We start from the raw sequence: 17,500 nt of genomic DNA on the forward strand, positions 1-17,500 counted from the left end.
GCCAGAGGCATATCGCTTTCAATTACCGATGCTGCTAGCGTATCTCTCCAGTAAACAAGTAAAATGAAATTTTATTTAATTAATTTCAACTATTTCATGATATTTAATTGAATTATTTAGGTGGGTACACATTTATTTATATTAATATATGATATATAAAATAAAATATAAATGTAAATAAAAAATATGAAATATAAGTATATGTTATAATAATATTAATATTTTATATATTATATATTATATTTATTTATTTATTTATATTTAATTAATTAAACAACACGTGACACTGTGCAGTCATTAATTTCAATAAGTTTAAATTTGTACCAGAAATTTAAATTTCTTATTGATTGACTGTGGTTGTTAGGCGGAGATGGGCATGGTGGTTGACTTGACAAAAACGAGACGATTTTATGACTGTGAAGAGCTGAAAAAGAACAATATACATTACATCAAGTTGGAATGCCAAGGGTTTGATGGATTTATTGTTATTGTCTGTGTTTTGTGTCTGTCCATTTCTCTACTGCAATACTTAGAAAAACAGACAGACAGACAGACAGACCAGATAGACAGACGGATAGACAGACAGACAGATAGACAGACAGACTGACAGATAGACAGACAGATAGACAGACAGATAGACAGACAGATAGACAGATAGACATACATACATACAGACAGACAGACACACAGACAGACGGATAGACAGACAGACAGACAGATGGACGGATGGATGAATGAATCAACTGATGTATGTACTGAGTGATACTTTGTTGAATTCATTTGTAGACAAGGTGAGACACCCACTAAAGAGCAAGTTGCTACATTTGTTAAAGTGTGTGACTCTTTCTTTGAAAGAAATACAAACAGCATAATTGGTATAATACATTAAGATAAATAACACAACACACACACACACACACACACACACACACACACACACACACACACACACACACTCACCACATGCACATGCACACACACACACACACACACACACACACACACACACACACCTTAAACGTTTCATTTCCAAGGCGTTCACTGTACGCACGGCTTCAACAGAACCGGTTTTATGATCATATCATATCTCATTGAAAGATTAGAATGGAGGTAATCACCACACATACACTGTACTGTACCTACAATTATTTGCACCAATTGATATCAACTCAATGTTAGTCTAGAAGCTGCTGTCCACGCCTTCACTGTGGTAACAACACACTCAGCTGTATCTCCATGTTTGTGACATAAGAGTGAGATTTTAGGCTCGTCCAACTGGGATCTATAAACAAGATTATATCAAGGAGTTGGTTGAGCGATATGGAGATGGCAGTGATGACATCACTGTTCCACCAATGCCGGACTGGTGTGAAGACGACGACGTTGATGTGGATATTGACGGAAATGGACAGAGTGAGGACAATGGTATGGCTGAGAACGGAGAGCGACGAAGGGCGAAGAGGAAACGAGTTCAGGTGTGATGTGTCTGTCTACCTGTCTGTCCACCTGTCTATCTTTTTGCCGTTCTGTTTGTCTGTTTATGTGTTTGTCCATTCATCTGTCTGTCTGATTGTGTGTTGTGTTACCTTTCTGTGTGCCTGTCTGTCTGTTTATGTGTTTGTCCATTCATCAGTCTGTTTGATTGTTTGTCTTTTGACCTTTCTCTGTTGGTCTGTTTGTCTGTGTGTCTATCCATTCATCTGTCTGTCTGATTGTGTGTTGTGTTGCCTTTCTGTTGGTCTGTCTGTCTGTTTATGTGTCTGTCCATTCATCAGTCTGTCTGATTGTTTGTCTTTTGACCTTTGTCTGTTTGTCTGTTTATGTGTCTGTCCATTCATCAGTCTGTCTGATTGTTTGTCTTTTGACCTTTCTTTGTTGGCCTGTTTGTCTGTTTATGTGTCTGTCCATTCATATGTCCATCTGACTGTCTGTCTTTTGGATTTTCTGTTGGTCTGTTTATGTGTATGTCCATTTTCCTGTCTTTCTGATTGTGTCTTTTGGTCTGTCTGTCTGTCTGTCTGTTTATGTGTCTGTCCATTCATTTGTCTGTCTGATTGTCTGTCATTTTACCTTTCTGTTGGTTTGTCAGTCTGTCTGTCTATGTGTCTGTCCATTCATCTGCTTGTTTATCAGTTTTGTGTGTCTGTGTGTTCGTCTGTCTGCCTGTTCACCTGTCTGGCAATTCATTTCTTGTGTTTATCCATCTGTCTGGTTTATATTAATTACTCTGCTTTCTCTCACAGCCTACCACTCAGTTCATGGAAGGCGTGTCGGGTGTGGATGCAGTCTGTGATGCTGACAAGATCCACGAGCTACAGAAGAAATGCCAGAAAATGTGCAACTGGAAGAAGTGAGTTACGAGTTTAATTGGAAATTGAAATTCTTGCTACATTCCTTGCTACAGAAATGGGTTTCCTGGTTGTCAACCAGTTTCTATGGATGTCAAGAATATTGCAAAATTAGTTCAGATGCCATACAGAGTGAGCTGGAAAGCGGACGGAACGAGGTTGGGATATGATGTAAACTAACTGTTTGTAGAGGGACACGTACGTGCATGATATGAATAGACAGACGGACGGATGGAATGACAGACAGACAGACAGATGGGCAGACAGACGGACAGATAGACAGACAGACAGACAGACAAACAGATATACGGACAGATATACAGACAGACAGAAGGACAGACAGACAGACAAACAGACAGACAGACAAACAGACAGACAGACAAACGGACAGACAGACAGACAGATGGACGGACAGATAGACAGACGGAAGGACAGAAAAAGACAGATGGACGGATAGACAAACAGACAGATGGACGGACAGATAGACAGATGGACGGAAGGACAGACAGACAGACAGACAGATGAATGGATGGAAAGACAAACAGATAGACAGACAGATGGACAGACAGACAGACAGACAGAATCAAGTTTATTGTCAACAATCTTCACTACTACAACAATTACTGTTAAAACGAAATGTTCTACCCATAGTCCAAGACTATTGCTAATGTGTGGGTGTAAACACTGAATGTCTCTATCAGACAGATGAACGGATGGACAGACAGACAGACAGACAGACAGACAAATAGACAGACAGACAGACAGACAAACAGCTAGATAGAGAGACGGACAGACAGACAGACGGAAGGACAGACAAACAGACAGATGGACAGACGGACGGAAGGGCAGACAAACAAACAGACATATGAACAGACAGACAGATGGACAGACAGACAGACAGAATCGAGTTTATTGTCAACAATCTTCACTACTACAACAATTACTGTCAAAACGAAATGTTCTACCCATAGTCCAAGACTATTGCTAATGTGTAAACACTGAATGTCTCTATCGCGACTGGTACATCGCGAATGGTACATTGAGTTTGATATCAATGGTGTAACTAAAGTAGATGTGGTGTGTTGTCATGCAGGTATATGATGTTAATTCTGGCAAGGGATGAAATCTACATGTTCGATCGCGACAACACAGTCTTTGCTGTTCCACAGTTTACTTTTCCGCGACGGAAAAAAATTGAGGAACACGTTGAAAATACACTCGTTGATGGTGTAAGTTTGTGTCAAAGGCAACAACCACTGCTGATGACTGATGAACATGTTTGCAGGCAGGCAGTTGGACAAACAAGGAGACAGACAGACAAAAATGGATAGATAGAGATGGACAGAGACAAAGATGGATACACACACACACACACACACACACACACACACACACACACACAAATAGACAAACGTGTGGAAGGACAGACAGGTAGACAGACTAACTATACACAGACCACAGATGGGAAACTTGCAGGCAGGCAGTTGGACAAACAAGGAGACAGACAGACAAAATGGATAGATAGAGATGGACAGACACAAAGATACACACACAAAAATGGACAAATGTCATTCCCTCCACGTCATTCGTGAATGATGTCAACCTTAAAGTCAGTTGCGGAGATAGCTCTCCCTGACTCTAGAGACAGGGCCTCCATGCACTACGTGGAGGCTTAGGGCCAGCGCTACAATCCACCTGGAGCTTGGCTAGAGTCATCCAGGTGCACTGACTATGGCACAGCTCTGGGACTGGACACCAAGCCTACATGTACCTGTCTGCTGCATGATGTTAGGGCCAAGCCAGTGGTCATGTCCACCCCAGTCAATGACCAGGTACTCATTTATACTCCTGAGTCGAGAGAAGCAATTTGTGTGTAAGTTTCTTGCTTAAGGAAATTATGCCATAGCTCGCCATCACCGTGACTTGAACTTGCAACCCTGCAAGGTCCCGAATGTTTTTATTCTCCAAATGCACTCTCTAACCAATTGAGCTACAGCAACACACACACACACACACACACACACACACACACACACACACACACACACACACACACACACACACACACACTCACATAGACAAACGTGTGGAAGGACAGACAGGTAGACAGACTAACTATAAACAGATAAAATGAAACTTGCTGAGCAGCTGCATAAGAGACAGATGATCTGCCTCAATGTCAACATGAAATCAGCATCAATGCCAATGATTATTTCAGGAAATGGTTATTGATAAAGATAAAGATCAATTAACACCGAGATTTCTCATCTATGACATCATTACATTTGAGGTCTGATGTTGTAGTCTATTGTAATGATTGACGTTTCTCACAATAATATTGTCTTTTTTGTCAGGGAAATGATATAGGGAAGTCTCCTCTTGAGCAAAGACTAATGTGCGTTGATAAAGAGTTAATACAACCTCGAATTAGAGCTGTAAGTTTTTCGTATTGAATCGAGATGATGAAACAGGTGGACAGACAGATAGACATACAGGTGGACAGATAGACAGACAGACATACAGGTGGACAGACAGATAGACATACAGGTAGACAGACAGACATACAGGTGGACAGACAATAGACATACAGGTGGACAGACAGATAGACATACACAGCTAGACAGACAGATAGACATACAGGTAGACAGACGGATAGACATACAGGTGGACAGACAGATAGACATACAGGTGGACAGACAGATAGACATACATGTGGACAGACAGATAGACATACAGGTGGACAGACGGATAGGCATACAGGTGGACAGACAATAGACATACAGGTGGACAGACAGATAGACAACACAGCTAGACAGACAGAGACAGACAGGTAGACGGACGGATAGACATACAGGTGGACAGACAGATAGACATACAGGTGGACAGACAGATAGACATACAGGTGGACAGACAGATAGACATACAGGTGGACAGACAATAGACATACATGTGGACAGACAGATAGACATACAGGTGGACAGGTAGACATACACAGCTAAACAGACAGATAGACTTACAGGTGGACAGATAGACATACAGGTGGACAGGTAGACATACATGTGGATCGACGGTTAGACATACAGGTGGACAGACAGATAGACATACAAGTGGACAGACTTGTAAAGAAACACATGCCCAATCGACTAACAGAACGACGGTCGAGACGACTTCTTCAACGACACGTTACATCCATTCTAACGTTATACATACTTCATACAGGAAAGTGAAGGGAAACTACACAAGAGCAAAGAGCCGTTCAGAGTACGACAGAAATTGTTCCTTGACGTCTTACAAACAAGAAAGGTAAGTCAGAACAGACAGCTCAATGTATATGTCGTGCGCAAAGCTCAGATTTGGACAATCCATGGATTGCCTGCACAAACCATGCCATACCTAACCCTAACCCTAACCCTAACCCTAACCCTGACCCTAACCCTGATGATAACTCTAACCCTGACCCTGACCTAGACCCTAACCCTGATACTAACCCTAACCCTGACCCTAACCCTGATGCTAACCGCGATGCTAACCCTGACCCGAACACTGATGCTAACCCTGACGCTAACCCTGACCCTGACCCTGACCCTAACCCTGACCCTAACCCTGACCCTGACTCTAACCCTGACGACAACCTTTACCCTGACCCTGACCCTAACCCTGACCCTGACCCTAACCCTGACCCTGACCCTAACCCTGATGCTAACCCTAACCCTGACCCTAAGTTACCTTAACCCTAACCCTCAAATTCCCGGAAAAACTAGGAATCCACGGTTGTCCATATCCACGCTTTGCACCTAACATGTACATTACAATGTAAATTGATTTTTCCAGGTGTTAGAGGGCATTATGCCGACACTAAGTCACGGACATGATGGACTGATATTTTCACCTGCCGAGGAGGTTTGTAGCAGTGGTGGCATCTTGTTGTTGTGCTAGTGATTTGCTTGCTAGTTTGCAGTGCTGCTGTGCTAGTGCTGCTGTATCGTTGTCTGTGTGTATGCCTGTCTTTCAATCTCTGTCTGTCTGTCTGTCTGTCTGTCTGTCTGTCTGTCTGTCTGTCTGTCAATGACTTTACATATGATAGAGACATTCAACATTTTGTCCATTGACTGTTATTGTTTTACGGAGCGCTTGTTATTGGTAGAGTAAGCGTTCAAATAAAACAATCTGTCTGTCTGACTGTTTGTCTGTTTGTATCTGTCCGTCTGTCTGTATCTGTCCGTCTGTCTGTCTGTCTGTCCGTCCATCCATTCACCTGTCTGTCCGTCTGTCTGTCTGTATGTCTGTCTGTTTGTCTGTCTATGTATCTAACCATCCATCATTTATGTACTGGGGTACATTTACATGACTTGCACACACAGTCAAACATTGTTTGTCATCATTTTGGTTTCTAGCCATACACAGCAGGTCAGTGTTTTTCTGTACTGAAATGGAAACCAGCCGACCTCAATTCTGTTGACTTTCGTTTGCAAATAGCAAAAATCAATAAGACTGGGTATCACCTCATGCAATACCAGTCACGTGACCTTCACTTTTTATTAATTTTTAAAAATCTTTACAGTGAATTGCCAAGAACTGTGGGCTATCTCTGGGTTGGTGGAATGGACAACCCAATTTCTGAAATGATGCTGACTAAGGAGACAAAACAGTTGAATGGGAAGATCGTCGAATGCATGTGGAATCCTGTAAAATGTCAGTGGGTTTTCATGAGAGTGAGAGACGACAAATCGTTTCCAAACAATTGGAAGACGGCAGAAGGTGCTTACACACAATTATGTGATGCTTATAGTTGTGGTGTTAATGGTTGCATAAATGGACAAACAGACAGACAGACAGACAGATGAACAGAGAGACAGATGGACAGACAGACAGATGGACAGTCAGATAGATGGACAGACAGACAGACAGACAGACAGACAGACAGATAGATGAACAGACAGATAGACAAACAGACTGATGGACAGAGAGATAGATGGACAGACAGACAGATAGATAGATGGGCAGACAGGCAGATGGACAGCCAGATAGATGGACAGACAGACAGACGGACAGACAAACAGACTGATGGACAGACAGATAGATGGACAGAGACACGCGGACAGACAGATAGATAGATGGGCAGACAGATGGACAGACAGACAGACAGACAGACAAGACAGGCATGCGGATAAGGATGGACACACAATAGACATACATTGCCATCATGTCACATCAAACTCGGCTTTTGTGTAGGTGTGTGTAAGAGTATAGTGGTACCAGTGACGCAAGAAAAGCTACTAGAATACATTGAAAAATACGCACACCGCAACACAAGACCATCAAATCAGCAACCTAATCACAACCAACAAGGGAATTCACAACTAAAAGCCTCTTCTTCATCGGGGACTGCAGACAGTCTACTAATGCCTCCACCCAAGCTGCCACACTCGAAATAGAAATCACTCATCACATTCAATCACTTTGATTGGACAAACAGTTTTATGTATAATAAATTAGGAGCGAATTGTATTTTCAAATAATTGATATCAATAAATCCGGGAATGTTTATTGTAAATTGGGAAATTACAAAGTGAATGCCTTGTATGAATGTGTACTATATGAGTAATACTACACACACACACACAAATGAGATGTACTGGTGTGGATTAGAGTGGGTACTGTTGGACTAGCTGGAATTGCCGGTATAATTTGTCAAGGTCCGTCTATCATGAAGATATGGACACACGTATGCACACACACACATGTGCACACACACGTACATACACACACACACACACACACACAAACACACATACATGCACACAAGTACACACACACACGCACACACACACACACACACACACACACACACACACATGCACACACACACACACACACACACACACACACACACACACACATGCACGCATACACAGGAGGCATAAACTTTAATTTCCAAATACAAACTTACTGTAAATCTGATTACAACTAAAGCAATTGCAAATGACCTGTTACTTTGTCAACTTCAGTTACAGGCCCCATTATAGCTAACACTGTCATCGAACCAGCAGGAATCTGCAACAAGTCTCGGTCACAAACATAAACATCACAGACAATGATGGCATACTTGTGTCTTGCCAGCATCTTGAGCTGTGTATGTAGGTAAATTTAGTGACGACGCTTTGCTTTCTAGAGACATTAACTCGGCACTACCACCAGCCTTTAGTACAATTTTTGTTTCACTGCATGAACAAAGAATGTTTGCAATATACATGCGGTTATTACACAAACAGTCTGTGATGCATCCCACCAATACAATAGTCTAATGTATTGTGAGATGCATCCCTCTAATACAATAGTCTAGTGTATTGTGAGATGCATCCCTCCAATACAATAGTCTAGTGTATTGTGAGATGCATCCCTCCAATACAATAGTCTAGTGTATTGTGAAATGCATCGCTCCAACACAATAGTCTAGTGTATTGTGAGATGCATCCCTCCAATACAATAGTCTAGTGTATTGAGAGATGCATCCCTCCAATACAATAGTGTAAGATCATGCATACCTCCAATACAATAGTGACAAAATGCATTCTTACACATTATTTTTTGCATGGATTTCTTACCCCATTTCTTGCCACAAAGCCACCATACTCTGTAGTCTCCCATCTCCAGCTGCCAAAATCATGTGCCGATACAGACCAACTCCAGCATGAGCAACTTGTGCTGCAATTTTCCCTATTCCCATTCCCAGGGATATGTCAACAGCGAACACCATCTTGTGACTTAGATCAAACATCACAGACCCTCCCACAGCAGCATCCGGCACTGCAGAAATCTAACATCAAACAACGTCAACCAAATTTTAATACAACACACACACACACACACAAATGGCAAAAATGGCAACTGGATAAGAAGCTGCCGTCATTACAGTTACGCCCCCAGCCAGATGGCTGGGTTCCTGTGCACTACGCAGGAGCTATAGGCCGTGTTAAGCAATCTTCTGGAGCCTGGCCAGGTACTTGCAGGAGCACAGACTGCGACGCTAACTGTGGTGTGGGCACCCGAAGTCCCACTAAGACCCTAGTGGCTGATGGACTTTGTCGTAGTCAAAGGCCTTTGCCACCCCAGTCAATGACCAGGTACTCATTTATACTCCTGAGTCAAGAGAGACAATTGTGTGTAAGTTTCTTGCTTACGGAAAGTATGCCGTAGCCCGCCGTCACCGTGACTTGAACCTGCAACCCTGCAAGTTCCCAAATGTACACACTCCATAGAAGACTCTCTAACCAACTGAGATATCACACCACACCCACACCCACACCTACACCCACACCCACACACACACACACACACACACACACACACACACACACACACACACACACACACAGAGTAACATTTCCTATTTAGCAACATGGGCCAATTACTAATTATCAATTATTACACTTAGTGGTTGATGCACATCCGGGTCACTGATATGGTCAAACACCCACTCAGCTGCTACATCAGCGGAAGCGTTTCCAGTATAATACAAACCCTGCAATGAACAACTCATTATCAAAACTGAATAATGGAGTGCAATACGTTCACCCTTTCTGCTGCATTTCTTGATATGCCCAAACTCAAAAGACTACTCAGAGCGTCTTCATTCGGATGCCAGAAAGTTGCAGAAGATGTTGAATCACTAACTTCGGTGCCATCCGGATCCATTGCGTGAGCTGTTTTCAAACTCTTAGCGCGCGCTACAAAGAGACAATCCCACTGTCAGAAAGTCACGTGGCATATGATTTGCATACGTAAATATGGGCTAGAGAACGTGCGTTAGCCTGTGTGCAGTAGACTTGCGTAGCCAGACTCTCTTCGACATCGCACTTCCGGTGGCAATTATAGCGCCGGAAGTATGATGGCGGAGAGAGTCTGACTAGCTGTGTCTACAGTAATATTATTCTATTTTGTCAACTTTATGTCTGCATCCTGCTTGTGTACATCACATACTTAATAGTCAATATCAAGTGACAAGACTTGATTTAATTAATTAATTTATAATAATCATACTCATTGATATTAATGGTTTAAAACATGTGATTGAAGCATGTACAGTACAGCTGCATTTATCACGACTCTCTCTGTTTGTCTGTTGCAATTACAATGTGGAGACTGAAAACAGCATACAGTAATACAAACGCTTGCGACAATACACGAAGAAGACAACAAAGTATCATAGTGTAATAAACATGTCATCATACATTATAATCAACTGCTTGTTTAGCTTACACAGCAGCTAGCCATCTAACTAAAATAATTAACGTTCTCTCTCTGTAGCTCTATACACGATTGTCATACATGACATTCGATCACAAGACAGATGGTGTGTGACCTACAGCATTGTGCGTATACGAGACTGGCTGAGATGAGTAGTGAGACTGATACACAGGTTGATGGTGAGATGATGCCATTGATGGATAGCCATAGTTAGATGCACCAGTACTGTTAAATAAATAATTATGTTAACTAGAATGATGAAATGTTTTGGATGACTCACGGCATGCCATGGTAACCGCTTGTCATGTGACCATCTGTTTGGTGTTGCTACAATGAGAGAGAATCACAAGAATTCAAACGATGAATTACAAAACAACAGACTAAGACATTCACTCACACACACACACACACACACACACGTGCGCACACACACACACACACACACACATACACACACACATACACACACACACACACACACACACACACACACACACACACACACACACACAACACACATGTACACGCACACATGCAGACACTCATGCATTCACTTGCACAAGCACACACACAGTGACACACACACACACACACACACACACACACACACACACACACACACACACACACACACACACACACACACATGTACAAACATTACAAAAGCGAGACTACTATTCACCATGACTGGTGCTCCCATTGGTGGCTGATGTAACATTGCAGGAGGTGGTTGTGTGTAAAACTGACCACCATAAGGAGAAACCCTGCCTGTTGCCATAGCTGGTTGAGGAGCATACTGACTAGACATCCCACCTTGATATCCATATGCCTGAGAGCCTAAGAAACACAGTGACATACAAATACGTTTAATTAATAATTAATTGCAAGGGAGTTTAATTCTTGCCTGTTTGTGAGTATGCTGGAGGTTCTGGTTCGGCTACTGGTAAAGCCGCAGCGAGGGTTACTGCTGGTTTTGGAACCTCTTTAATCAGTCTAATAACAATGAAAATTACACATCAAACTGGAGTATTGTATTGCAAAGATGCATGTGTTTTCAATACACTAGATTATTGTATTGGAGGGATGCATCTCACAATACACTAGACTATTGTATTGGAAGGATGCATCTCACAACACACTAGACTATTGTATAGGAGGGATGCATCTCACAATACAGTACACTATTGTACTAGAGGGATGCATGTCCTAATACATTTGAGTATTTAATGTAACTATGATATTGAAAAGATGCATCTCTCACTATATTATTCAAGCAGCATATATTTATCTTCTACCACATCGTGTTCCTTTACCTTTGATACATTGCCATTGCATCCTCAAATTGCTCTTTCAGTTTAGTCAACTCAGACACAGCTCTATCATCCCATAAATCCATCACAAATCCAACACAGTGTCACACATCAAAGTATCAGCAGCAACCCAACCTGTCTGTTTCTCTCATTTTGTCAGTCACTAGACCACCCATCTCCTTGCATTGCGCTAGACATCACACACAACGAAATCGTAATATACGCATCACCCATGCAAACGTATGACGTGAATACCCTCAAGCTCCTTCACAGTGGCGTCTTCTTCACCATTAGCGTCTGTTGCATCCGCATTCTTAAGCATCTCCAACAGAAGGTCGATCTTTTCCTAGTGTTACACGCTATGAAATGCCTGCACATCACATGCATCTTGATGTTATGCCCACCTCACTAATTTCTGCTTTCTTTTTTGCTTTTTCCGTTACTGGGACAGAATCAGCAAAGCGAGTTCGCCGATCAGCAACTAAACAACAGAGAAATCACTACTATGATATCAACTATAACACTGGCATGATACATTTCCGGCCACCAGCAGCAACATGACATAGTTTAATAAATGAGAAACAAACAGACAGACAGACAGACAGACAGACAGACAGAAAAACAGATAGACAGAAAAACAGACGGACAGACAAACACACAAACAGACAGACAGACAGACAAACAGACACACAAACAGACAGACAGACAAACAGATAGACAAATAGACAGACAAACAGACCAACAAATAAACATCTCACGTTGTTGACTGGGAGGAGGAGCTGATAAATCTGGAGATACAAAGTTGGCAGGAAACAAGCCAATGCCTTCATATGTTTGTCCACGCCACCAATTCGGATCCGAATCATCCAAAATTCCAATTATGTCACCAGCCTTAAATGATAGCTCATTGTCCTCTGCTGCCTCAAAGTTGAACAAGGCACGAACTTTACGCATTTCAGCTGGAGCCTGCAAGTAGGAAATTAATAGCACATGTAAAACACACATTAAATTCAAACAATTAATTAATTTTTATTAAAAAATTTATTATTTATTAATAAAAATAATTAAAAAACACATAAAATACAAATAATTATTAATTAATTTTTTATTAATAAATTTATTATTTATTAATAAAAATATTAAAAACACACTTTAAATAAAATATTTTATTAATATTTTTATAAACATATATTAATAAAATAAATAAATATTTTAATAATAAATTATATTATTTGTTATTAAATACAATAAATAAATAATAAATACACATTTACTTTTGTTATTTTTTGTACTAGTAATCCAAAACACTAGTTAACTAGTAAACGTCCGTATAACATATATTAATTAACTATTTAAAATTAATAAATAATTTAATGTATTAATAATTTAATGTATTAATAATTCAATGTATTAATAATTTAATGTATTAATAATTTAATGTATCACTAATACATAACTAAAGAAACAGATATATAAAAGCCTATGCTTTAGTGTTACTTCCATTAAGTAAAACACTCTAGACATGTTTGTACTAAAATGTTCACAGTTGTGTATATGAAGACATAAAATCAAAGTTAGTATAACACTGTACAAGGACATATGAAAAACAACTGACTCTTCTTGTTGGTGTAGGAGATGGAGCTCTGTTTCCTCCCAGCTGTGGATATAAACTAGAAACTGAAGAAGCAACAGGCTAAACACAAAATGCAAAAGTCATACAAAATCATATCTGTGTGTGTGTGTGTGTGTGTGTGTGTGTGCGCGCACGCGTGCGCGTTATGTATGTAAAGTGTCACTCTGAGGAGTCATTGATTACCGCTGCCTGTGGAGTTGAACTTGATGTTGATTCGTTAAGAGACATTTGGATGGCTCTAGCCAACTGTTCGTCCTCACTTATCTGGACACTCCCGGCTGGTTTGCTGACTGTGCTAGAAGCTGATGGCTAAAGTATGGATACTAAGTTAGAAGCAAATGACTCGGACGAACAGACATACAGACATACAGGCAGATAGACAGGCAGACAGACAAACAGACAGACAGACAGACAGACAGACAGTTGTGAGGGTGCACTCTTCCTTGGTCCTCCAATTGGTTCGTTGTCATTCGTTACATCCTCTTGTGCCACCATAGCCCAGTCAAAGCTCTCACTGTGCGATCAGCTTACCAAATTGGATGATGTTCAGAGTGCAATGCTGTTATTACAATGCTGTTACGTCCCCAACATTACCCATTTGGCCCGGACAGTCCATCCTGATTTGCTAGTTCATGCTTCTACAATCCATGACTCTGTGACAAAAGAAACCTTTTCTTACCTCTTAGGTTATGACATGGTTGATGACAGGATTGGCATCAGGCTTCTTACCCATCAGAATGGGCGGTTTCGGAACAACTCTTTTGCTGTCAGTGAAACAGACAGCTTTTGCTGCATCCTGGGCCAACGCTTTTACAGGGCTGCCATTCCAATTCCCTGTTTACTACCTATCATCGACAGTCTCTTAAGCTCTTCAACCTCTCCAATCAGCGAGGCCATAGAAAGGTCTGTCCCTCCAGAAAAACATATCTCTGACTACCTGCCATGTGCTGGAAAAGTTCAACAAAGGCTATCTTCTGTCACTGCTTCCTCCAATGCTCAGTATCTACTCAAAAATGCCCCCACTGCCAGAAATGCAGCCCACCTACGCTCAACAACAGGTAAGGACGCTGAGACTTGGCTTAATGCTATCCCTACATCGGAAGTGTTCGCATTCAATTCTTGCGAATTTCGCTTGGCGTCCTTCCTTCATTTGGGTTTGCCCATAGCCTTCTCCAGATGGACAATGACATGCAATTGTGGAGCTCTTATAGATGACAATGGATACCATTTGCTGACCTGTAAGACTTGTGGCGGGCCGATATGGTCTCACAAGTCCATTTCGTCTGTCTGGTCTGATTGTTTTCGTGGGTTGCATATCCACCACCGCAGGGAGCCGAGGAGTCATTATACAACTACAGACAACAGACCGGACATCGTATTTTTTACAGACATAGGAAACAACGTTGACCTAGATATCTCCCTCGCCTACCCATGGAGTAGTGACATCTTTCCATCATCTGCTGTTGTTAGTGGTGCTGCTGCAGAGAGGAGAGCAGACAGAAAGAAAGAGAAATACAGCAAACAGCAATTACCAGGTGGCATGATTGCCACTGTAACCCCACTGGTAATGGAGCATTTTGGAGCTTAGGGGATCGATGGGTGGAAACTCCTGTGCAAGTTATCAAAGAAGTCATCAGACAAAGTGGGACGACCGAACGCTGTGGAGTTTATCGACCTCTGGTCCAAACGCTTTTCTATTCAGCTCCAGAAGTGTAATGCTAGAGTCATTTCTAAAAAGCTATCTTCGCTGTCTGAAGACCACAGATGTGACCTCTTTGCCACCCAGTACTTTAGCCACTAGCTGGTACTGGAGGCTTTGCTTGTACACTGTAGTTTTTAATTAAGTGTAGTCCTCATTTTGCTTTACACGAGTTTCAATTGTAGCTTAGTTTAGTTGATGAACACTACTAGTAGTTGGACAGTACATAGTACCCTGCATTGCAAAATGCATCATAAATAGAAGTTCAAATATATGTGATGGACAGACAGACGGACAGACAGACAGGCAGGAAGGCAGGCAGACAGACAAGCAGGCAGACAAACAGTCAGTCAGACAGACAGACAGACAGACTACCAACCATAGTGTGTGCACCAGACGACGGAAAGTGAACTCCTTCTCTCTTCAAGTTCCAATAGAGTTCATACTCGATGATCCTACCAAGTCCCACCATCACACAACAGCAAACACAAACGACAACAACAACAATGGAGTCACACCCGAGATCAGCGTGTCCCTTGAAGTTCTCAAACACCCATTTGTGTATCAACTCCTTCATCTTGTCAGCCACTTTCTGCTGTGGCCCGGACTGCATAGACACACACCACAACAAACTTAATCTACGAAGTCGTAAGTGATGCTGTTGATATCAATTTACCATTTTTACTAAACGTCGAAATTCTGTTGCAAAGTCTCTGGAGCATACAAGCAGATGCAGCTGCTTCCCGCAGTTTTCCACGAGTGCACCGAGGAGCTACACACACAGAGAGAAAGAGGAAGTGGAATTGGTGTGAAATGATGGATACATGTGTACACAAACATGGCAAACAGACAGACAGATAAATAGACAGACAGACAAACAGACAGACAGATAAATAGACAGACAGACAAACAGACAGACAGATAAATAGACAGACAGACAGACAAACAGACAGACACACGCACGCACACACACACACACACACACACACACACACACACACACACACAACCAAACAAACACACTGACTGGTAAACAAACAGACAGACAGATAAACAGACAATCAAGCAGACTGGCTGACGAACCGACCGACCGACCGACAGGCTGACAAACAGACAAACATATCCAAACAGACAAATAAACAAGTAAACAAACACAACGAGCCACGCCCACAGCAAGAACAATCACTTTGCCTCACATTTAGAGTGTGCAACACCACTAACGCTCTTGGGTCTCCAAGTCTCTTCTTGACCGCTTTCATCACTTCCGCAGGTCTGAAGAGAAAGTAGCAACAAACCGAAAGTAACTCGAACAAGTAGCTAACAAGTTACATCAATACTAACCCATTCTGTGATTCATTCACACGATCACATATGTCCATAACAAGAGCCCAGTCGACGTCTGACTTTTCATCACTTGTTGCTTTCGCTGTAGACCGAATGGGCCCCCAATTACTTTCTTTCAATCAATCGTCTATTGGGGGTCTTACCAACGTCGTCGTATATAGAGCGTGACATTCTGTGCTTGTGGACGTCTACAATTGGCGTTCGAAACCCACGTCAGTAGGTGACGTAAAGGTCACGTTTGTGTGATATCATCGCTTATCACGTGCTGCTTTCACGTGCACGAGTTTCCCGTATGTATACCATATGTCAGTTATGTCATCGTCAGCGTGTGAGAGTAAAGAGAGCTGTAGTGATACTAGTGAATCCGATCTGGAGCCAAAACCTAAAAAGAAAAAGAAAGAAAAGAAAAAGAAAGAAAAGAAAAAGAAGCGAAAACTCTCAACCGAAAGTGCGAGAGAAAGTAAAAGTAACGAGATGAAAGAATTTCATACAACACACAGAAATAAACACAAAAAGGAAAAGAAAAAACGGAAGAGAAAAGAGAAGAAAGACACAAAAGTGAAAAAGAGGAAGAAAGAGTGTACAGATGAAGAAGATAGCACAAGAAAGCAAATGATGGGAAGTCCCGTATGTTCCCATCAGACTGATTCTCCTTGCAGTAAAGAAAGGTTCCTCTACTGTTGTTATGTGATGCAGAAATTGGAATATATCGTTGGTACACTTGATACCCGTGCTGTAGGGTTGTTGGAATGATGACTAAGGAAGAATGGGAAAGGCAGCAGAAAATTGTTCGAAGAATTGTTGATCCGCAGACTGGGAGAACAAGGTTTAGTTATCATGATATGCATGTACTTGTTTGTCTATGCGTTTTTTCTTTGAGTCTGTCTGTCTATCTATACATCTGTCTATCTGTATTTGT

At 41.6% G+C, this 17,500-nt stretch overlaps 5 protein-coding genes across 5 annotated transcripts in view; 3 read left to right on the plus strand and 2 right to left on the minus strand.

The window, feature by feature from the left end:
• Window positions 1–7,945, plus strand: part of LOC134195616 (mRNA-capping enzyme-like) — an 8,153-nt gene extending 208 nt beyond the window's left edge. Inside the window, exons 2-17 of the mRNA XM_062664669.1 lie at window positions 1–58; window positions 365–468; window positions 787–875; window positions 1,035–1,110; window positions 1,180–1,210; window positions 1,266–1,475; window positions 2,244–2,350; window positions 2,405–2,506; window positions 3,442–3,577; window positions 4,567–4,638; window positions 4,703–4,783; window positions 5,568–5,651; window positions 6,180–6,248; window positions 6,743–6,843; window positions 6,910–7,106; window positions 7,581–7,945. The exon at window positions 1–58 is cut by the window's left edge and continues 52 nt beyond it. Coding sequence (XP_062520653.1) covers window positions 1–58; window positions 365–468; window positions 787–875; window positions 1,035–1,110; window positions 1,180–1,210; window positions 1,266–1,475; window positions 2,244–2,350; window positions 2,405–2,506; window positions 3,442–3,577; window positions 4,567–4,638; window positions 4,703–4,783; window positions 5,568–5,651; window positions 6,180–6,248; window positions 6,743–6,843; window positions 6,910–7,106; window positions 7,581–7,783 — 1,720 coding nt within the window. The 3' untranslated portion in view covers window positions 7,784–7,945. The remainder of the gene's footprint in view (window positions 59–364; window positions 469–786; window positions 876–1,034; window positions 1,111–1,179; window positions 1,211–1,265; window positions 1,476–2,243; window positions 2,351–2,404; window positions 2,507–3,441; window positions 3,578–4,566; window positions 4,639–4,702; window positions 4,784–5,567; window positions 5,652–6,179; window positions 6,249–6,742; window positions 6,844–6,909; window positions 7,107–7,580) is intronic.
• Window positions 7,946–8,264: 319 nt separating this feature from the next.
• On the minus strand, window positions 8,265–10,057 carry LOC134195364 (probable peptidyl-tRNA hydrolase 2). Its single transcript, XM_062664381.1, has 5 exons — window positions 9,924–10,057; window positions 9,778–9,870; window positions 8,954–9,165; window positions 8,455–8,569; window positions 8,265–8,402 (listed from the first exon to the last, which is right to left on the minus strand). The coding sequence occupies exons 1-5, from the start codon at window positions 10,041–10,043 to the stop codon at window positions 8,316–8,318; spliced, it is 627 nt and encodes a 208-aa protein (XP_062520365.1). The 5' UTR covers window positions 10,044–10,057; the 3' UTR covers window positions 8,265–8,315.
• Window positions 10,058–10,534: 477 nt separating this feature from the next.
• LOC134195362 (signal transducing adapter molecule 1-like) lies at window positions 10,535–16,839 on the minus strand. Its single transcript, XM_062664379.1, has 17 exons — window positions 16,725–16,839; window positions 16,579–16,663; window positions 16,434–16,509; window positions 15,914–16,009; window positions 15,756–15,844; window positions 15,617–15,692; window positions 13,722–13,847; window positions 13,521–13,598; window positions 12,664–12,871; window positions 12,310–12,386; window positions 12,161–12,251; window positions 12,041–12,095; window positions 11,909–11,971; window positions 11,500–11,588; window positions 11,278–11,432; window positions 10,876–10,922; window positions 10,535–10,820 (listed from the first exon to the last, which is right to left on the minus strand). The coding sequence occupies exons 1-17, from the start codon at window positions 16,750–16,752 to the stop codon at window positions 10,688–10,690; spliced, it is 1,572 nt and encodes a 523-aa protein (XP_062520363.1). The 5' UTR covers window positions 16,753–16,839; the 3' UTR covers window positions 10,535–10,687.
• Window positions 13,826–15,603, plus strand: LOC134195363 (uncharacterized). Its single transcript, XM_062664380.1, has one exon. It carries the CDS (start codon window positions 14,095–14,097, stop codon window positions 15,124–15,126), a length of 1,032 nt encoding a protein of 343 aa, XP_062520364.1. The 5' UTR covers window positions 13,826–14,094; the 3' UTR covers window positions 15,127–15,603.
• A 10-nt stretch (window positions 16,840–16,849) lies between the features above and the next one.
• The window catches only part of LOC134195365 (ADP-ribosylation factor-like protein 6-interacting protein 4), a 1,903-nt gene continuing 1,252 nt past the window's right edge, over window positions 16,850–17,500 (plus strand). The window contains exons 1-2 of the mRNA XM_062664382.1: window positions 16,850–17,249; window positions 17,321–17,407. Of these exons, the coding sequence (XP_062520366.1) occupies window positions 16,885–17,249; window positions 17,321–17,407 (452 nt within the window). The 5' untranslated portion in view covers window positions 16,850–16,884. The remainder of the gene's footprint in view (window positions 17,250–17,320; window positions 17,408–17,500) is intronic.

The sequence above is a fragment of the Corticium candelabrum genome, chromosome 20, assembly GCF_963422355.1.
Source record: "Corticium candelabrum chromosome 20, ooCorCand1.1, whole genome shotgun sequence".
NCBI classification, from domain to species: Eukaryota; Metazoa; Porifera; class Homoscleromorpha; order Homosclerophorida; family Plakinidae; genus Corticium; species Corticium candelabrum.